This window comes from Mya arenaria, chromosome 6, assembly GCF_026914265.1.
Source record: "Mya arenaria isolate MELC-2E11 chromosome 6, ASM2691426v1".
NCBI classification, from domain to species: Eukaryota; Metazoa; Mollusca; class Bivalvia; order Myida; family Myidae; genus Mya; species Mya arenaria.
Window position 1 is genome coordinate 41,263,474 of NC_069127.1, and position 23,610 is coordinate 41,287,083.

Sequence of the window (23,610 nt, forward strand, 5' to 3'; positions counted from 1 at the left end):
TGTAATTTAGAAATTGGATAGCATGCGTGTCTTAAAAATCTAAAAGCTAGTTACTCTGTAACTTTGATATTTTTAAAGGATGAGTAAGACAGTTCATTGGCAAGAGAGTGTTCTGAGATCAGGACGTTTCGTCCATTGTGTATACATATATAATAATGTGAACTGACCTCTTTGTTGTTGAATTCCCAGTTGCCTCACTACTATCTGAATTCTAAAACTTCTTCAATACCAAAGAATATGTTGACATTTTTTATTGATTTATTTTTCTGATTGTTTTTTCAAATGTTTATCTACATATTTATGTTGTTTTTGTTTGGTTTTTTGTTTGTTTTTGTTTTTCAAACGGCCCGCGTTCGATTGTTTTCCAATTAAGTATTCAAGAACGAGATAATTATTACCCATACTGGACTATCTAGACATAAACATGTCGCCCCTAGTCCAGTGTATGCTCTTTTTCACTGAATATAATTTATTTTCTATATTTGAATATTTGTTTTTGAATGAATTAGGTGTGGGTCAAAAACCTACTATGTACTTGGACCCGAAGCTTTATCAAAATAACACCATCAACTTGCATAGCATGTATCATTCTGGACTTCTATTAGTACAATGGTTGTGTACAAGCTTTAAATGAGAAAAATTGAAACATTGTTTATAACATATACATTATTTCCGATATTTTCTTTCTTGATGCGTTCGTTCGTTTGACGTTATGTTTTTGTGGTGACATGTATCTAATAGTTTATGGTTAGACCGATATGTAAAATCATACTCTGAAATACCTCATCCTTTCATGTAAAAACGAAATCAGAAAAGAAAAAGAAAAGTTTTGTCACCACAACGTGAATAATACATCATCAAAATAATTGTAATAGTAAGTGTTTGTTTACCGGGCTCGGTAGGGTTAAAAGTTGATTAATATATCGTTCTTTATGCCATGCATAAGTCCATAAAGTCCTTTTCGTTTTATTTCATAATTTCAAACAGTAAAATATATGTGAAACACTGAATATTCTATAAGTTGTTCGATTTAGAAAAAATGGCATCTAGTACATTATATGAATTTATTATAAACTTAAGGACAATACACCTGCCAATGAATGAAACGGTTGTGTCTTAAATACAGAATCCTTCACGTTCTTACGTCAAGTTATGCGAAATCAAAGATTAAAGTAAATACATAAAAGTTGATGATATGCTTGTCACAAGATTTTCAGGACATTTGTACTTAAGGACCTATGCAAATTTATATGTCCCAAAAGTGCATTTTTTTAAATTTTCAATCGATAATCTCTGCTCAGTGCAGATTATGAATAAAATTCAAACAAATGTAACTATTCCGTAAAATTATGTTAGTGTTATTGCTTTGTTCTTCCCTCTATTATTTTGCAGGAAAATGGCCTTTGTAATCTTCATGTAAATAACGATATGGCACCAATTTCTCGAAACTTCTTAAGTCTCTTATAACAGGATTAAGCTAAACCCACTATTTTTGTCTTTCAATATTTTGCGTTTGATATACTCCTTTAAATGGTTTAATACTTAAGATAGAAATTAACGCTACGAGTATCACAATAAACCATTTTTCATTTATACAAATTCACTATTAATATGTATTTTGGCTAATTGAAATAAGCGACTTAAGCCTGTTAAGCTTAAGAAGTTTCGAGAAATTGGGGCCTGATCTTTAGCGATCCTTCCTGAAGAAGTAATAAATATCAATGTATATTGCATGTCGCTTAAACGTATTTCATATGAAAGCTCTTTTCCATGTAAACTCAATAAGGATTTTGTTTAAACCTTGATAATTATAAAACAAACGTTTTTATTTCCGACTCAGTTATTTATTCTACGTATTGATTCAGATATATCATTGGTGTATAATTGAGGTAAAAGTCATGTTAAGAAACACGAAGATACCTTACATAAAAACAACTGTGCATTTACTGCTAGGATGTGTTTGCAAAGTGTTTGTTATGTGTTAATTTGTCTTTAAAACATGCAGTAAATGCCTTTTTAATAATATTACAGTGATACACCTCTTTGTCAGTCAAAATTAAACAAAATATTATGTCAAATAGTCAATAGGTTTTCTGAACTTGTGATCAATCTTTTTCCGTTATCGGGATTTCATTAAAAAAAAACATAATCGAATCAATTTCAATTTAAGCCTCATTATCCCGTTTAAAATTCCGCTTCTGTGACCTCATTCCTTTTGGGGTTTTTATACTCCAACGGTTGTCTCGACTTCTATCGTGTAACCATAACCTGGGTTTAAGTGAAAACATCAACCCCCACTTTATAACAATATAATCCCACAAATAGTAAAAATAGTTGAAACTAAACTAGGCGTCGTGCTACCAATGAACACATTCTTTATATCTGAACAATTAATATTTGCAGTCGGACTCCTCTGGGAGAGACATCGTAAAACGAATGAGTATGTCTGAAAAACTGAAGTTCGATTTGTAATTGAAATACTTTTTATAAATTGATGGGAAAACTATATAAGAACCATTTTTGAATGAATTAAAATGTTCCTAGATTCATTTTGATACATATTTAAACCAATATTTGAATCTTAAACGTAATGTTCAAAATATCTTATATTTGTTATACATCGTCTACCCCACATTTACATGTGTTATGCCAAAGTTTAAAATACAACAACACTGTTTTAAAACGGTTTGCTGTTTAATACGCCACGGTTTAATTTTTCGGACTCTACTTAATTAATAACTGGAGCCGTATAATAATTAAGTATGTAAACCCCTTTTAAGGGACGTAGGTTAGGAATGGGAAAGAGGGGCAACCTATCTCCTTTATCAACCACAAAGAGATCGACACATGAAAGAAGTTGTTCGACCGCATACACGATGGAATCAAGAAAACAACGATTAGTGGCAATATCAGTTTGCTATTCAATCTAGGGAAGGTTCGTGTGTCGCTTTGTTTAAATGGGCTATAGATACGCGGAAAGATGATGTGCAGACAGTCTTGGGCTCGCGCCAGGACCTACCGCCTGGAGCGAATGTTGTACCTTCTTATCGTTTATTATGCATTTTTTCCCCTGTTGTTACCGCTTTTATGCAGTATCAAATATTCAATTATAATTGTCAAGTGCCCTTTAAATCTTTTTTGGAGAGATTAACTGCACTACATTCATTAAAACAAATCATTTTTCTAAGTGTAATTTTAATGTATGGTTTCTGGTGGTTGTTTCTCAAGTGAAATAATACGTTACTGATTTGTTTGTCATTATTTTCTTAGAAAAAGCGTCATATAAATAATTCGAATGGTTTAACAATCAAACAGATACGAGTGAAACTTAATCAAAATGAATATGTACATATTTTCATAGCATTTCAGCTTTTCAAATTAAAAACATAATAAGTTTACATTGTATATAGATTTCACTCTTATTTCAGTTCTGAAATTATTTTGAAAAACGCACGTGCACTACGTGTGTCCCTTGTACTTTAAGGAATGCCATAACGGTAGATATTAGCAAAGAGTAGTTTCTATTTGTTATTGAAAGTACAAAAACAGCTGGTTTGTAACGACACGTCTGTTTAAGTCGAGAAGAAAACGTATGAAATCGCAGACGACATTACACCAGAGACATATATATATAATCCAATAGCCAATTCTTCCTCCAAGTATAGGTTCGCCGATGTCTGCGCCTCCATCAGACAATTTCGTTTTGGCATTGGCATAACAGGATTAAGGCATCATACACAACAATTTCAACTTTTCGTATTAAACTACTTAAATGAGTCATTCATGCTGCAATGTACATATAGTCATAATAACTTGTATTTTTTATACCCGTTTCATCATTATTGATGTTCTTCCAGCACACGAAAATGAAAAAAGCTAGCTGCTATCTACGCTTTTGGATACAGGGGACTCGTTTTTGACATACATAATCCCGCCGGAGGATGTATTCCGACAACCATATCATTGCTCACCGGTATCGCCATATATAGGGAGAAAATACCGAAATACACGGTTACTAGCTTGTCAACGTTTTGCGGGTGGTTCCGTGGTCAGACTAGTCAATCCAGGCACAGCAGTTTCGATTCCCAACCGCAACATTAATATACTTATCATCTTCCGGGATGGACGTTAATCGGGGTCCCGTGTGACAGTCCTGTACTTTGCGGCACGTCAAAGAATTGGATTGGCTCAAACCAGGGCTGTATTGTGGCTGTGCACCATTCTCGAAATATCTTAAATAACTAATACTCTTACCAGAGCACTCGTCGAATGGGCAAGGCCCGAGTGCAAGTGTAAAAAAGCTTACACACCAACGGGTGGTTGAAGCGATTAAGCAACCCCGTCATAATTGCAAACAATGCTGCTTTTTTACAAGAGTAATGCAATGATGAAAACGGCAATAGAGTATGTCATTGGACAAGCAACATGTATTTGGTTTAATAATAATGACATAGATTTTGTTGTTATTGTTTATTAAGGTTCATAAACCTTCGTCTTAGTGTGAGGGTAAGATCACAACCTAGCCCGACTTTGAATTAAAATTAACTTCAAATATTGTCATGAACACAGCAAACAAAATGCAAGGAATAATAATTTGACAATATCTTGAAAGGATTGAGGAGATGGCTACATAAATCATGGTTACCGAACTGGCATCTTAACGTTGTCAGTAGGACTAAAGTATTAGGTTAACCGATATTTACCGCTTTAATTCGAACAGGGTCTGCCGCGAGACATTCAGACCTCTCTACCGACTGAGTTAAGTAGTTAAGTTACATTATATATTATTGAACCTTTTACCGACATATACAGTACAACCTTTGGGGTACTTAACCCAAAGGTTGTACTTTTTCATGAACATCCGGCGCTTAACCTTTAGGCGACAGTCAAAAATTGTATATTCTCGATGGTTAGTATTTTTGAAAAAAAGCATCATTAATAATGCTTTACTACATTTATATATGCATATTTTATGAAGGAAAATGCAAAGGATATATTATTATAGGATATATAGCATTTAATGATAATGTCTTCCAAAGGTTGTTCAAATTGGCAAAATATCCCAAAGGTTGAATTTGTATATATATATATATATATATATATATATATATATTTATATTTATATCAGCATACAACAGACTTTCATTCAGTCACCAATGTCCGTTCCCCAAATAATACCTTGTCCTTTTTTTGGCCCATCGATATGGGTTGTCATACCGTCTTCTCATGGTATTAATGATCACAGTGAAGACAGTGTATTAATGATCACCGTAAAGACAGTGTATTAATGATCATCACGAAGACAGTGTATTAATTATCACCACGAAGACAGTGTATTAATGATCACAGTAAAGGCAGTGTATTAATGATCGCCGTGAACACAGTGTAATAATGATCACCACGAAGTGTATTCATCATAAACATATTATTTTCATGGTGATTATCACTACAAAAAGACAGTGTATTTATAATCACCATAATGACGGTTTGTTTATGATGAAGACCAGTCTTCACAACGAAAATGGTGTATTAATAAATACGACCAGTCTTTGTCACGTAGACAGTGTCTTAAAATAAGACAATGAAGACAGTGTAGTAATGATAAAACCATTATTTGCGTTCAAGACAATGTATTAATGATTCAGACCATTCTTTCCATGATAACAGTATATAAATGCATATGCCAAGTATTAACCGTCTAAACAGTGTCTTAATGAATAAGAAAAGTCTTCGCCGTGAATACAGTGTATAAATGATGAACACCATTATTTGATACAAATACAGAGTATAAATAAATATGATTCAGACCACACGTCGGCCTCGAAGACGTTGTACTAATGATTTTGACCAGTCTTCACCATGACGACAGTGTATTTATGATGTAGGAAAATGATTTAGACCAGTGTTTGCCACGACAATGGTGTATTAGTGAAGATCAGTCTTCGCAGTCAAGACCATTTATTTATGATTAGGTCTAGTCATCATAACGAACGCCGTGCATTTACTTTTAAGCGCAGTCCGCTCCATGAAGACGGTATATTAATGCTTTAGACCAGTTCATTTTGAAACAGTTCATTCTTGGCCTAAAATTAAAAAAAAAACATAAAAATATCAAAATTATATCAAAATTATTTAATGACCTGCCACAGCGCAAACGTTGTGGAAGGCCAATATTTAAAATGTGTCAAAACGTCCATGCCAAATTGTGTTTTGAGGAGCAATCTTTTTCAAGAGTCTTTTGCGATATCTGTTAGGGTAATAAGGAGATAAACAAATTGTAGGAAAGAAGATTGTATAAGATTTTGGATAAAAAACATTTGCATTCTTTCGGAAATGTCTGTCGAAAATATAACTATGTTATTTCTGTATCAAAATGGCACCGAAAACCTGCTACACAATGGAAGCAAACTTCTGTTTCTGTAATCTTATCGGCGTAAAAACACATCCTCCTTTTTTCGGTTAAAAAAACGTTTATTTTAATTAAATAAATAACATGACAAGTATGCAGCTGCTGGGGTCTAGTGCGTTCACTCCAGCATCCTTTCAAATTAACTTTTGATGCCCCTCTGGTAATACATTTAGAAACTTCAATCCACTCGACTGTGAACTGTCAAATGGCATCGAACCTGGGATATTCGACACAATGATTGACTGTATTTCAAAGCGGAACACTGAATCCTTATCGTTTACTTTGATCGTAAAATATTTAAACATGGGACAGACGTTGTTATTTTAGAATATGAATCATGACTGTTGTTCACATGAAACTAATGTCAATGAGGTCGACGTTGCATGGTAATTTCAACAGCTACCATACAGTGAATGGTTCTTAACCTGTAAATTATTTCATTTTTTAACAATTCGTTTCCCACAGAATTACAATTCTTTAGCACCATAGCATATTCAATGGCACCACAAGGTTCACAAAATCGAATCTAGTTCACCAAGTTTAGAAAACTTTTTGTTAATTAAAACCTTCAAATAGGTGAACGAATTGCTAAAAACTAAGGTATGATAACACTTTTTATGAAATTCAGAGTTTTATGTTGTCAACATTATGCTCTAGCAAGTCGTGCAAGACAATCATTTATTGATTTTTTTCAGAACTTTATTTTAACTTCAATTTAAAACAAACCAATGCCAATCAGATGAGGAATTACATTCCCTGATTTTATTTTATTTTTGCCCATTAAGACCGTTTATAGAAAAACAACTCTTTGTTTACGTCCATTTGCCCTCATTGGCACTTCAACAGAAGACGCACTGAAGCATTTTTAACACATAACAAAATGTTATGGCTCCAATGATTGCCCGCTGTTATGTTTCAACAAATGAATGTAGCATGCTTGCCAAAATATGGAACCTCGAAATTAAATAAAACATATTTAATAATTTTATGTTTTGGTCATTTAAACGACTATTGGACCCCATGACATGATGGCCATATCATAACTTCCTCATTCACTGTTAGACGTGATGGAAAGATTCTAACTTCCTCATTTGCATCCTACTAGAGCCAAGGTTGCTTGAACGCAAACAGCTATTGTATCACTTTTATTAAGAACGTACAGGGCTAGTGTGAATGAGCTAGACAATTTCTTGACTAATTTAAGAATCATTAACATCATATTCAGGGATATATATCTGAAATAATTATATATCAGATCCATTATCTATTGGATTTGTGTCTTTAAAGTGTTGTGATACTGCTAAAAAACTGCAGATTGTTTGGCACCATGGAAACTGGCCCGTTTTGGACGCTTTTCATGATAGAGCTTATTTTTATTCCGTGTACAAACTGTCAAGGTAAGAATATTAATCTACTTTCAAAAACTAATCTCAAGTATTATTCCACAGAAAATCCTGTAGTATTAAAGAATTAAAACCATAGTTCAGTGCACACTTTATGCCGATACTACAAAACCAAAAAGTTAAAATGCAAATTAGATAATTATGTACTTCATATATCTGAAAGTGACGAATGTAATTTACAATAATACTATATTGTTTGTGGAGCTAGCTAATTGTTTACTTTTAAGCTTGGTCATCATAGATATGGCGATTTATTTAAATATAATATGATGAAATACCTGGTACTTTTATTAATTTATCAGCATTGAATTATGCTGTCAATGCATACGGATAAAAATCATTATTGATCAGGGCGTGAACCGAGGTTAATAATGATTTTGCGATCCATATGAACATCGTTTTTTACAGCTAATAAATATTCACTGTTTTAATTCATGAAACCATAATTTTTGGCATTTGTTTTGAAAAACAGGTATACCAGTATTTTCGCAGAATTTTTAATTAGAATTTAGATGTTATTGTAATTCACTAGCAGTGTCAGCGCAGTTCGCCACATCATCTGCAAAACATTATGCATATTATGTCCGCGATATGCTCAGTAATAAAGATACCCGTTTAACCCTTGATTGTAGGAAGGAAGATAACTCATTAATATATAGATTAAAAATTATTGTATTGGTTCCCTTGTCTCCTGCTAACCCGCTAACAAATAAAGGGTTGTGTAACTGTGCCGTCGCCAACTCGGACGCACCCGCGTAGATTTGAATACATAGACATCAACATACGGGGGAGCTTTCCCTGAACTCCTATTTTATGCAAACTGGTAAACAAGTTATGGCGTATCAGTCCATCAAACGCCTTTTCATAATCGGAAATATAAAATATTATCTTATTGTCGAACAACCAGTCCGAAATCCAGTCTTTGCCTCATCGATTTTGCTAAAGTGTTCTGCCCATGCACATAATCTATCATGTATTTTATTTGAAAATATTTTATTCATAAAATTTATAAGAGAAATACCCCTATAATTTGATGGGTCTTCTTTAGAGCCCAACTTGTGCACTGGGACTATGATACTATATCTCCAAATATCTGGAAAACCCTTTTTAATAATTGACGCGACACTGGATTTATGGATTCTCTTGTACTTTGGTAAATTCTTTTCATTTTGAAATACTTGCAATAACCTCCCCGTCGGTAATTTCCCAATTTAAAATATATTTGTATCAAAAGCTATATCGTTTAGGTTTGGTTGATCATCATTAAACAATAGTTCTCAAAAATAGTTCCACAATGTAGCAGAGTCTACGCGCAGAGGTTCTTTTTTCTAATACGTTTGGACATTTTTAATAATTTCCAAAAAGATTTTGGAATACAACTAGACAATACTAACTCATTCCTTTTAGCTTGCTGTTACAATTGCCTTTTAGTGAATTTTGAAATGTCTATGCAGTGAAATATCGTTTTGAAAATCTAACAACCCGCTAGTCAATCGAAATCTTCATGATGCAGCTGACTTTAATTGTTTAGCTAAAGCACAGTCTCTGTCCCACCAGGATTGAGTGTTTGAAATAACATCGCGATTTGTTGAATTAACGTTATTTACGCGCATCATATATGGTCCATGTGATAGCAATAGTATATTTTATTAAACACTCAAGCAAATTGGGAAAATGCAATTTCACGGTGGAAAGTAATTTCATCTTAAGTAATTTGGCTTTCATATGAAATAAATTATCAAAGGTACATAATATAAATTAACAGATTTTCTTTTAATTACAACTAAAACAAGCTAGACATATTATCTATACAATTGTATGATATATTTTTTTCGGTGTTATTTTTCTTTCAATTCTGCAAATAAAACCGATTCATATCAAATCATAATAATATTTGGTCACCAGGCATTAAACAAACAAAAGAATATGGATTCGCCAAGCATTATACAAAACAAAATAATATGTGGTCACCAAGCATTAAACATACTAAAGAATTTGTGGTCACCAGGCATTAAACATACAAAAGAATATGTGGTCACCAGGCATTAAACATACTAAAGAATATGTGGTCACCAGGCATTAAACATACAAAAGAATATGTGGTCACCAGGCATTAAGCATACAAAATAATATGTGGTCACCAAGCATTAAACATACTAAAGAATATGTGGTCACCAGGCATTAAACATACAAAAGAATATGTGGTCACCAGGCATTAAACATACTAAAGAATATGTGGTCACCAGGCATTAAACATACAAAAGAATATGGAAGCGCCCGGCATAAAACATACAAAAGGAATATGCGGTCACCAGGCATTAAACATACTAAAGAATATGGAAGCGCCCGGCATAAAACATACAAAGGAATATGTGGCCACCAGGCATTAAACATACTAAAGCATATGGAGTCACCAGGCATTAAACATACAAAGGAATATGCGGTCACCAGGCATTAAACATATTAAAGAATATGTGGTCACCAGGCATTAAACATACTAAAGAATATGTGGTCACCAGGCATTAAACATACAAAAGAATATGTGGTCACCAGGCATTAAACATACTAAAGAATATGTGGTCACAAGGCATTAAACATACTAAAGAATATGGAAGCGCCCGGCATAAAACATACAAAAGGAATATGCGGTCACCAGGCATTAAACATACTAAAGAATATGGAAGCGCCCGGCATAAAACATACAAAGGAATATGTGGCCACCAGGCATTAAACATACTAAAGCATATGGAGTCACCAGGCATTAAACATACAAAAGGAATATGCGGTCACCAGGCATTAAACATACTAAAGAATATGGAAGCGCCCGGCATTAAACATACAAAAGGAATATGCGGTCACAAGGCATTAAACATACTAAAGAATATGGAAGCGCCCGGCATAAAACATACAAAGGAATATGTGGCCACCAGGCATTAAACATACTAAAGCATATGGAGTCACCAGGCATTAAACATACAAAGGAATATGCGGTCACCAGGCATTAAGCATACAAAAGGATATGTGGTTACAAGGCATTAAACATACAAAAGAATATGGAGTCGCCCGACATTAAACAAACAAAAGAATATGGGGTCACCAGGCATTAAACAAACAAGGGAATATGCGTTCACAAGGCATTAAACATACAAAAGAATATGGTGTCTCAAGGCAATAAACATACCAAAGAATATATAGTCGCCACGCATTAAACATACAAAAGAACATGGAGTCACCGGGCATTAAACAAACAAAGGAATATTCGGTCACCAGGCATTAAACATACAAAAAATATGGTGTATTCAGGCATAAAACATACTACAGAATATATGGTGAACAGGCATTAAACATGTAAAGGAATATGGAGTCGCCCGGCATTAAACATACAAAAGAATATGTGGTCACTAGACATTAAACATACTGAAGAATATGTGGTCACCAGGCATTAAACATACAAAAGAATATGTTGTCACCAATCAATAAACATACAAAAGAATATGGAGTCGCAATGCATTAAACACACAAAAGAATATGGAGTCGCCGGGCATTAAACATACAACAGAATATGGAGTCACCAGACATCAAACATACAAAGGAATATGGAGTCACCAGGCATTAAACATACAAAGGAATATGGAGTCACCAGGCATTAGACATATTAAATAATATGTGGTCACCAGACATCAAACATACAAAGGAATATGGAGTCACAGGGCATTAAACAAACAAAAGAATATGCGGTCACCAGGCATTAAACATACAAAGGAGTATGGAGTCATCGGGCATTAAACATACAAAAGAATATGCGGTCACCAGGCATTAAACATACAAAGGAATATGGAGTCACAAGGCATTAAACATACAAAAGAATATGCGGTCACCAGACATCAAACATACAAAGGAGTATGGAGTCACCGGGCATTAAACAAACAAAAGAATATGCGGTCACCAGGCATTAAACATACAAAGGAATATGGAGTCGCCCGGCATTTAACATACAAAAGAATATTGGAGTCACCAGGCATTAAACATACAAAAGAGTATGGAGTCGCCCGGCATTAAACATACAAAAGAATATTGGAGTTACCAGGCATTAAACATACAAAAGAGTATGGAGTCGCCCGGCATTAAACATACAAAAGAATATTGAAGTTGCCCGGCATTAAACATACAAAGAAACATGGAATCACCGGGCATTAAACTAACAAAATAATATGCGGTCACCAGGCATTAAACATACAAAGGAATATGTGGTCACAAGGCATTAAACAAACAAAGGCTTATGGACTCACCAGGCATTAAACATACAAAAGAGTATTGACTCGCCAGGCATTAAACATACAAAAGAGTATGGACTCGCCAGGCATTAAACATACAAAAGAGTATGGACTCGCCAGGCATTAAACATGCAAAGGCACATGGAGTCGCCAGGCATTAAAATTCAAAATAGTATTGGATCGCCAGGCATTAAGTGTACAAAAGATAATGGAGTCGCCGGGCATTAAACATACTTAAGAATATGGAATCACCAGGCATTAAACTCACTCACTCACTCACTCACTCACTCACTCACTCACTCACTCACTCACTCACTCACTCACTCACTCACTCACTCACTCACTCACTCACTCACTCACTCACTCACTCACTCACTCACTCACTCACTCACTCACTCACTCACTCACTCACTCACTCACTCACTCACTCACTCACTCACTCACTCACTCACTCACTCACTCACTCACTCACTCACTCACTCACTCACTCACTCACTCACTCACTCACTCACTCACTCACTCACTCACTCACTCACTCACTCACTCACTCACTCACTCACTCACTCACTCACTCACTCACTCACTCACTCACTCACTCACTCACTCACTCACTCCGGCACGCAACCACGTTTTAATTTAACAATGCAGTGTTAAATTTTGTGGAGTTATAGTTGAAAAGTATATTTTACAGTGGTATGAATTAGTCGACTTGTGGCGTTTAGGGAACAAAATGAATATTCAAATGTTAAAACATTCCCTAAACCTGTTATCAGGCAAGTCGCTTTCAAAAATTACTGGCCCAAACAAAACAAAGTACTGGAAAAGGCAGCCGATTCCTATTATAAATCATGATGGCTGGCATTGTCTTTCCTTTTCTGTTCATAGTTCCGTTTTAGCCTTTTCATTATCATCTGTTATTTGATTGGCTGGCCATGACCTTTTCTTTCCTGGCGTATCGCCTTTGACATAACAAAGACCAAACATTAATTAATTGCAATATATATTTTGTTTTACATTTTTTATGTTAAAAGATTATTATATATAAAACTGAAGCGGCGAATGGATTTGACTCAGTGTTCGGGAGGGACACCTGGGGCAGTGATAACGAACCGTCTCAAGTTTGAGTTCAGACTCAAGACTCAATATGGCAAAACATCATTCCATTGTATTTTTTTCTTCTATCAAAGCATTAATGGTGAATTAGCTGAAATATATCAGTAGTTGAATGTTTAACTATAATTTACATATTTTTTGTAAAGAAAATGGAATAAATATGATTTTTTGCTCCTTTATAAAAATGCTTTTCTGAGTCTAGACTTGGACTTGAGACTGTTCGTAATCATAGCCCCTGAACTCCGAAGTCAGGTATTCCGTATTAAACTTTGACAATAAAAGCTAAATATCAATAAATAAATAGCGTTTCATTAATTTATTACCTAAATTTGGGTCCCCCAAAATTTCTTTACAGTGCATGTAAAAATGATATTAGTATTAATACGTCGCACACAATAAAGCGAACATATGGCTGACTTTGTGACTAGAGTTACGTCATGAATCTATAATAAACAGGTTATTTCACAGTGCGCATGCGGGTTAACGCTTCCGCTTTGTTGTTTACATTATCAACAAGGTCAGAGGTGACAGACATTTATTATCGGTACAATAATTATGGTGAACTAGTTTGCTCATGTGTCAAAAAAGATGCCAAAACTGCTGACTTTGATGCCTTTATGATGCGACCATCGATTTGTTACAGTAACATTTACGGCACAAAAGACTGGCGTCCTACTATTCAGCATTCTTTGTTTTATGCCTTGATCAAAACATTATAATAATAAAATTCCCAAAGTTGTTGCATGACGTTGCACGAAGTGTTGGAGAATCCTGAGAAAACACACATGTCCGAACTCACATAAGCCCTGGCTGGGAATCTTACTTTGGTTGCCTTGGTGAGAAGCGGCAAATAAATTAACAGAATTTTGTAAACATGTATACGGAACATGAAGACCAAAACGATTCTGTTTATTGAACGTCATAGTAAATGTATACAGTAGATATATATATATATATATATATATATATATATATATATATATATATATATATATATATATATATATATATATATATATATATATATATATATATATCTACATGTTTCATTGACTCACTCTACAAGCTGCACTGATGCATAAATTTTAGTCTGCACGTATTACTAGTCAGGATCCGGATTGAACTTTCTGTTTACCTGTATATCATAAATCTTTGCACAAATTAATCCAATATCTTTTTTATTTCCCAATTGTTCATTTATATTAACGCCATATATACACACATTTTGTGAGGTTGTGATTTCTATTTTTATCAGGGGGTCCTCTCAATGTGATCATTTAGAAATTTATGTTAACAATTAATGAACAAGGCAAACTATCTTAATCAGCATTTTATAAAACTGAATTATTAGTGACTGTTTATAATTAAAAACAACAACTGTTTATTGTTTAAAAGATTTGTTGAACTGCTTCAAATGATTCGTCACTGTCCCTGTTTTTCCCCCCGAAAATTAAGACAATTCTCTTTCGCAGAAGCTACACTTAACCTTCGTACGACCATCTTTCTCATATTAAATGATATGTTGCTACACTTCAGACCGTTTGTCTGACGAATCTGACATCCTTAATAACATACGACACGGAAAATACTGGGAATAATTTCGCACAGTTTTTAATCATGTGATCGTTTCGGTTAAACGGGCTGCCATTTTGTAAAGATTTAAGGCCCATAAAAGACACGATGCCGTTTTCAATTGTAAACATGGGAGCCTTACACGCAACATATATAAAATATTGATATATTTCATTAAGAATTACAATATAAAATGCTTCTCCAGCCTACTTAATCAGTGTGTGAATACCACGTGATAAATTAAGTCATACATGCCATGTCAGAAGGCAATATTTTGCTTAAAATGAAGACTTAAATGAAAGATGACTTCATTTACTACACCATTTAAATTAAACAAAGGACAGCCTATGACACTTAAAGAGTCCCGCCTTCGTTTCTTTCCGAAAGTTGATAAGGTGATTAGTTTCATCAAACACTTTGACAAACCTGTTTACAAAATAATATTTTGACAGTGCTCTGTCAGACGGCCTTTTTGTGAAATGGTTTGTCGAAGTGTTGTAAGAAACAAAACTATCAATCAGACTCTGGTAAAAGACTGAAGGCGGGGTTTTGTAAGGGGCGTTAACTATGGTATGGTTCATTTAAAATGTTGAAGAAATAGTGAAGTAATCTTTGTTTAAAGTCTTCATTCGAAACATAATGTTGCCTTCCGACGTAGCATTTATGACGTAATTAACACTCGGTATACATGCACTGTATGTCTGTAACTGTAGTCTTGGGGAAAATAACTGAGAACATATTAACTTATTTTTGCATGTACCATAAACTTAATCATGTATCTTTCTCAGCAAAAGGCCACCGGAGTTTTCAAGATGATTGAGATGCGCAAACTAGCAGACACCTGAGGAAGTGGACATTCTTGTAGTCCCTGATTGTAAGTACATAACCTATATTTTATAACCTTTCTCACCATAAGTTAGGCTCATGGTTGTTAGGAAATCTTATATGAGTTCAGTGTAAGGATAAAGTTGTCAATTATTCATAAGAGTTTAAAATATCCTTAGATATGTATACACTGTCCCCATTTGTTCACACACTGTCCTCATTTGGTCACACACTGTCCTCATTTGTTCACACACTGTCCCCACTTGTCCACACACTGTCACCCGTTGTGTACACAATGTCTTCAATTGTATAAACATTATTGAATAGCAGATGTTTACTCCTTCAAACTTTGTTCAAGGCAACCTCTTTATGAAAGATCTATGAAAGGCATCAGCTAGTAATTTATGCTGATTGACAGATAGATTGTTGGTTTACACTTAATAATATGTCTTTAAATTGCACCCTGTTTCAAAAATGCTATCACTCCTGTGATGGCTTTAGTTTTGGTTTGCTCACATTTTGAGACCTATGGCCCTATGGACACAGTCTTAGTTTTAGATAATCAGTGATGTGTTATATGCTTGCAATCATACACGAGATATTATTAATCTGTATATGAATGAATGTATTATAAACATACTCTTCTCAGTGCATAATGATATTTCTTTCAGATGTTATCCGAAGACTCTTAAGCCAGATGGGTGGTACTGAAGTATGTCATTGTCTCCAGACGCAGTTATTCTTTGTGCAGATGGGTAGTTGCACACATCATGTAAGGCCAATGTCTTTTAACAGCATTCTTTGTCCTTTCTGACTGTCCCTGAGACTTGGTTGTGAAATTTGTGAAAAACTCAAATAAGGTTGGATATAGTATCAGCACTTGACTGAAATATTTTCAATTATAATTTCCATTAAACAAAACACTGTTATTGCTTTTTGTAAATTTAGCGTATATAATAAATACAATGTCTATGCCTTAAGTTTTGATTACTAAAAAATGATCAGGTTTTTTAACTGCTTTATAAATTATGACAGTGACTCCACTTCACATTGCAAAGAAATGCAAACTGCACAATGATTGAGACTTTGTAAAAGTCATGTTGCAAAAAATCAACTGTTCTTTTTAATGATATGACAGGCTATATCAGTTGTAGTAAATATTTAAGCCTTACTGTTTGCTCATTACAGTGAATAAAAACACCATGCCATCAGACACTGATGAAGATGATAGTGACACAGAATGGCAGCCACCAAAAAAGCAACTATGTAAGTAAAGTTTGATTTGGTAAGAATTAATGTGTGTTATGTTGGTTCCCACTGTCCTCATTGTCTGATTTTACTGTCCTCATTTTACAGTGGTAAAACTTTGTTTCAATCATTGTAGTAAAAGCAGAAAGTTGTTAATCATTGTTCTGTTAAAATAAGTATATTAATTATTCCTGCCTTTATATCACATATGCTGTGCTTAAACTTATCGTTAATTAATTATTCGGCAAAATTTTCCCAAAACAAATAGGGGTTTTAGAATATGGAAAAACTGGTGAGCGGGCGATCTAATGTTGTTTACAATTCTGTTAAAGTTTTTAAAAAAAATATTACTTTCTGTCCAATTGTTATAAAACTTGGTCAGAACTTTAATATGTATCATGCACATTAATGAATATGCATCATTCTGAGTCAACATCTTGGTCATAAGGTCAAATCTTAGGGAAATAAAATACACTGTCATAACAGCTTTTACCAAATATTTATAAAATTTTGCCAGATTATGTGTCTGCATGATATCTTGCACAGATTTAAATATGGGTATATCTCAGGTCAAAAATAGGAACAGGTAAGATTGTAGGAAATTATTTCACCTTGACATATCAACGGATTTGATCAAATATTCATGAAACATGGTCAGAATGATTGTTTGCAAGATATCTAACAAAAAATAATATGATTCATCTATGAACAAAATGTAGCTACCTCTAGGTCAAATGTGATCTTCACAAAACTTCATGTAACTTGGTCAGGCTATTTATATGCTAGATATCTCTTTCGAATAGGGGTTTTCTTAAGTCAAAAACTAGGGGTCAGTAGTTAAAATATGAGGAAGTACTTAAAAAGAATCATGGAAGATTTTTATTCCACGTTTTGAATCCAACTTTCTTTCTTCATAAAACTTAATCGGATTATTTGTCTGCAAATATTTAGTTCAAGAAAAATCTGATAAATTACAAATACCATTTACTTACTCCTCATTAGGCATACATTAAAATGAAAAATCTGTCTTTAATGCTTGGTTTCATATTAGCCCTTTGTTTAATGTGTTTTAGATTCTGCAATTAAGTTGCTTATTGCTAATGATGATTTATCTACCTGTAGTTGCTGCTATTGGAAGTGATAGTGAGGAATCTGATAGTGATGATACCCATTAAAGAAGAAAGTGAAATTTGGTAAGAATCCCTCAATTATTGAACTATAAACCATGTGCCATAGTTACATCTTTATTAAATAATATTTATTATTTATTGGAATTTTTTTTATATATTTAATATCCTTATTACATGTAGTTGTAAACTCCTCAATGAGTTCATTGTAGTTATACCAATTATAATTATGGGACTTTATCTTCATTATGCACATTTATTCATGTTTACAGTTGCTTAAAAACAGCATTTGTGTTTTACATTGTAAACTCAGTTTTATTTCTTTGTTCACAAAAGGGAAAGAGAACACCATGGGGTGCGGATGAAAAAGCTGCAGTGAATCAAGCTTTGAGTAAATGCTTCAAACTTCAAATATTACCTTCAAAATTGCAGTGTGATGCAACCATAAAAAGGAACCCTTGTTTGAAAAACAGATCATGGACAATGGATAAGCCTATATGGATATGTTAGAACATCGTAAGAAGCCATTAAACGTAAAGACAAAACTGTGGTGGGGGGAGTGAACTTTTTAGCTCAAATCCATATTACAGATATGGGGGTTAAAAGTAGAATGTAAAGAGCAATTAAATCACTATGAAAATGTACAGTCTTGTGTTAGACATAACGGATATATGTCAGATTTGTTTGATATGAAGTTATCCCTGATACTGATTAATTGCTTTATAAACAACTTGGCTTGTCAACTAAATGCACTAGGACTTACAGATGGTACACGTTTGTCAATATTGATGTAAGCAATATATGTTTACGATGTAGTTATTCTTGCAAAAAATGAACATGATTTTACAGGATATGTTAACTTGTCTTTATAACTGGATTGAAAATAACCATTATGGTTATGTCTAAAAGTAATGATGTTCCATTTCAAACAGGTTCAATGCCTAGATCCGATTTTGTTTTTAAACGTGATGAACAAGTTTTAGAGTATACTGACAAATGTACATATCTATGACTGCTGTTAAATGAATCTTTATAATATAATTTTATGGCAAATTTAGTGTCACAAGCAGGGAGCCGAGTGCTGGGGCTTTTAATTGCAAAATGCAAGGCAATTTGGGATTTTTTATGTATATATTCAAAACTGTATGACCCATTGGTTTGGCTGGTGATTGCATGTGGGGAAGAAAACAGTTTTCCTGTATTGATGTTATTCATAATAAAGCCATGAGCTTTTACATGGAAACAGGTAGATATGAAAGATTGAATGTTTGTGAGAGAATTTGCCCCTGTTGTAGCAGTGCAGTTGAAACTGAATTACATGTCCTCATTCAATGTCCATTCTATGAAGATATAAGAAATAATCTGTTTGTAAAAGCAAATGCTGTAAAGAAAGGTTTCAAATATTATGTGTGTGATGAAAGCAAACTTTTGTATCCTTTCCAATGTGAGGGGTGAAAGCGAAAAGGTTCTATCTGTTTCTTTATTTAAAGTCACTTAGAACCTTTTCACTTTCACCCTTTGAAATTTAATTTATGAGAGTACTGTAATTGATTCTGCAAAATTATGATTTTTAGTTTTTAAAAATATTTATATTAATAGATGTTTTATGTTTCTTTTTTTCATTCATCTTTTTATTATCATTATTATTCAGTTTGTGACTAAGGTTTAATGTAATTTTAAAATAAATTAATTTGTGAGTACTAGATACTGTATATCATTGTACTTTCTTAGACAATTGTGTAACAATGTGCTTAAATTAACATGCAATGTATCTGAAAGAAATCAATCTTTAAAAAGGCTGTAAACAAAAACAAGATAGTTTATATATAGATGGTTAATATAATTATATAGATGGATTTCTTTCCCTGTATATAATCTTTATACACTGAACAGTGAATGATTGATTTGTATATGGTTAAATTCAGTATAGTCACTTATAAGTCCTTAAAGAATGACTACATATTTTTTGTTGTTATTGTTTTGTATGATGTTGTTTTATCTGTAAATGTGGATGAGACTTTAACCATTTATACTATTTTTCCTTGTTTAACGTGGTGAAAATCTTGGTGCATTGTGAAAAAATGTGTTTAAAAGAGCATTTAGATATTTGACAATGCAATAGTCATTTCTAACCCACTGCTGTTTCATGCAAGTTTTTTGTAAGACCTGGAAAGCTTTTCAGATCAGCTCTATGAATGAACAATTGTTGAAAGTGGATTAACCATAGTAATAACCATGACAATTATAACTCCTTAGTGTTTCTGACCCATTGGTTCTGTTAACTCCATAGAGCTTTATGTTAAATTTTAAAGTCTGATGACCCCTACAATGTTGTAGGACAAAAATATGTTGGAAACTCTTTTGAAACTATTTCTCGACTTTGATATTTCTTCAATTGACACCAAAATAATATTGAGTCACTAGACATCCAAACATCTCATATTTGTGGGTAGGTGACACGATATATATACAGGGCGCAGTAAACTAGTTTTCGAGCTTCCCATCGCGTTACTCAATATTGTTCCTTTGCCCGTATATCCCATATCGGGTCACCTACTAACCCCGTAGCTTATAATGTTTGAAGATACTAAATGAATGATTGTTCTGTTCTTGTTTGTTTCACAATTGTTTTTTAATAGCTAAAGTATGCTTTGTCAATAAAAGTTTGACTGAATAATTGTCGTGTATTAACTATTTTATATTCCATGTTAACAAGGCAGTAATGCTGGGAAAATAGTGAATGGTCAGATCTGCATCAGTCATCAACTCGCTGATAAAATAAAAATCTAAAGAATACGATATTTTGGAAAAAGAAAAATATTTTCAAAGTATGAAAAAAGCAGACTCGGTTTTATTGAGACTGTATATTGCCTCTAACTTCCAACGCCCTCTTGACCACCCTGAGCAATACTGAGCAGAGCAAGAAAAGACAATAAGTAACTACACTATGAACGAAGTACACCACGACATAACATAACATTACAGCAGCTGTAGATCACTGACATACATACACAATAAATTTATTGCAGTCTCGGTTTTATTGAGACATTATTGGAAGTTATGATATAATATGCAACACTACCAATGCAATATAGAATCTGATGAAGAAGTGCTCTATTTTCAGTGCAAAGGCCATATTTTATAATCCAGAAAAATACCTTGATTCGAAGAGCACTATTAAAGGGACTTGTTCATGGTTTTTGCACCAAAAATAATTTTGCCCTGAAAATCTGAATCCGAAAACACCTATGTATATATTACTCTTTGATACCGAAATTGCAGAAAACCAGCAACACAGTATTAAAAAACAACCCGGTTTTAGTGGGTATCGAACCCACGCCGGTACAGTTAAGAAAAAATAGAAATCCGAGGCATTATCAAGGAACTCGTACTAAACTCAAGGAAATTAAAACCCTATAGTGTATTGAAAACAGTGTTAGTATCACGTGATTATGTCAAACAACCAATCACGCTACAGCATAGTGTTGAATAGCGTAAGTAACCCATTTCTAAATTGTGGACTTCAAAGCTAATACTTCAGCATATACCAACATTTGTTGAAGGGTTTCAGCCGTCAGTATCTTTGTTTAACACACCTTATTATTTTTGTTACACTTTATTTCGAAAAAAAAATCCGTGAAAAGTGCATTTAATAAACCATGAACGAGTCCCTTTAAAGTGTGCAAGTTGAACTTGTGGTTGGTCTGACAACACAGAACATGTGTGCCCTTTTAAATAGGAGGGCAATCACTAGCGGATATAGGGATGGGGCACACCCATCGCGCTACCCCCACCACCCTCAAATCGTCCAAATTTACTTTTTATGTTCCCATAAGTTTCGCCCCTCTAACTTCAATTCCTGGATCCGCCATGGCAATGATATTTTTGTGAGGGACCATGAGGGATAGCCCCTTTTTATAAGAAAAATGTTTTGATTCTTTAGAGAATATTCAAAACACCATGCAGAACCCGGAAGGCAGTCCACAATCTTAACACATGTGAAGAAGTCGATCTTCAGACTTTCTTTCTGACAGTCTTTATTTCGTTATGCAGCTATCAACAGGGGTTTAGAGTTTGATCCAAACTAGGACATATTTGTTTTAATGTTTCGTGTTGGATTAGAATGAAACGTTTGTTTTACCAAACATATCCTGATCCTTTAATTTTCGTTGCTAACCAGAACATAGAGACCGCAGCTCCTGTGACCCAAGCCTTATAAGCGCTTGCTTATACTGATTTGAAAAGGATGTTTCAAATATAAGAATGCTTTGACAACATGTTGATTCAAATACTGATGAAACACGACACTGACTTACAACACGAAAATGGGTTGCCGGTATGATGACTCTCATCCTACTTTTGAAAGGAATATTCCAAATTTTTCTCGGAATTTAAAGTTTTAAAAACAAGGATTGCGGAAGAAAGAGCATTCAACACCAAGTGGTTCCTGTGGCCAACACGTCGGTTTTAAAGAACCACTTTTGTAGAAGTAACACAGTAAAATGATATTAGAATCCCTCCATAATGTATCCCTTATTCTGTATTGTTACAAAATGAATTGCTTTTAAACAACATTTTTTTTTTGAATAGATCTAACAATGTCCTCATATATGTGCTGGCATTTGAATGTATAAGACACGATTTTGAAAAGAAATATATCAATAGAAAGCACAGCAGTCGTGCGTTTTAGATAAAATGTTCTCAGTAGTTGTACGGTATTCACAGAGAACAATAAGTAATGAAATTTACAATAAAGAAAAAAATAAGTCTAACAATCTAACGGTTGAATTTATATACCCCCAGTAGTGGAATTCATAAAGTACGTAGCATTAAATAACTATAGCATTAAATAACTATACAGTTGTGCGTACTGTCCACAGTTGTAGGTGTGCAAGGTCCCCAGTGTGCCTGTGCTTGGAGTTTTCAGTCCCCAAAGACTGGTAGGGCGCTCAGTGCGAATGTGTGTGTAAACTGTAGCTATCTCCAGATGACAGTTCACGGTTCGAGATGAGTTTAACAACATAAGTATAAGGACATTGCCATAAAAAATGTACTTTATAGCTCTAGCAAAAGTGTCACTGCAACCAGGCCGGTACATATATTAATATTACTTTCAGTAAGAACGTCCCCATGTCAAAATGTCCTATGGTCAAAAGTCCCATTTAGTTAAAAGCGTCCCCAAGAACGTCCCCACAATTTATTGTTGCATTTACTACTAATTTTAATAAATAATTGTATATGGAATGGAGTATGCATCGAATAACACAGCCTTTAACAGCGAGGAGCATTTTATATTCATATTTTAAATTTATCATATAAATATGTTGGGGACGTATTGACTGTGTATATATGTTGTTGTTGTTTTTTTTAAAAGGAGTAATAGTATTCTTACATTTATTTTGTAGCACGCATAATAATAGCAATAAGGAGAAGAGTGTGTGTAAAAGTGACAATAAAAGTAATAATGATAATGATACTACTAGAACGTACAAACAGTTCAATATTTCTCCTCCCCCTGCTCCTCACTTCTGAGTTTTCTGTCGCCATATTACCGAAACCTTCCACGTGATGATGTTTGCGGCCGTAAAGGCGACTAACGCTGCACAACCGTGGCGGTCTTGATGGAGTGAACGGCGTTG

General features: G+C 33.9%; 1 protein-coding gene and 1 long non-coding RNA gene across 2 annotated transcripts in view; both read left to right on the plus strand.

Moving 5' to 3' along the window:
- Window positions 1-14,797, plus strand: part of LOC128237796 (deleted in malignant brain tumors 1 protein-like) — a 60,342-nt gene extending 45,545 nt beyond the window's left edge. Inside the window, exon 12 of the mRNA XM_052953382.1 lies at window positions 14,736-14,797. Coding sequence (XP_052809342.1) covers window positions 14,736-14,797 — 62 coding nt within the window. The remainder of the gene's footprint in view (window positions 1-14,735) is intronic.
- Window positions 14,798-15,522: 725 nt separating this feature from the next.
- Window positions 15,523-18,390, plus strand: LOC128238343 (uncharacterized). The gene is made up of 5 exons (XR_008261672.1): window positions 15,523-15,645; window positions 16,268-16,368; window positions 16,785-16,862; window positions 17,967-18,037; window positions 18,308-18,390. It is a non-coding gene; the product is annotated as an uncharacterized LOC128238343 (long non-coding RNA).
- The last annotated feature ends 5,220 nt before the right edge of the window (window positions 18,391-23,610 follow it).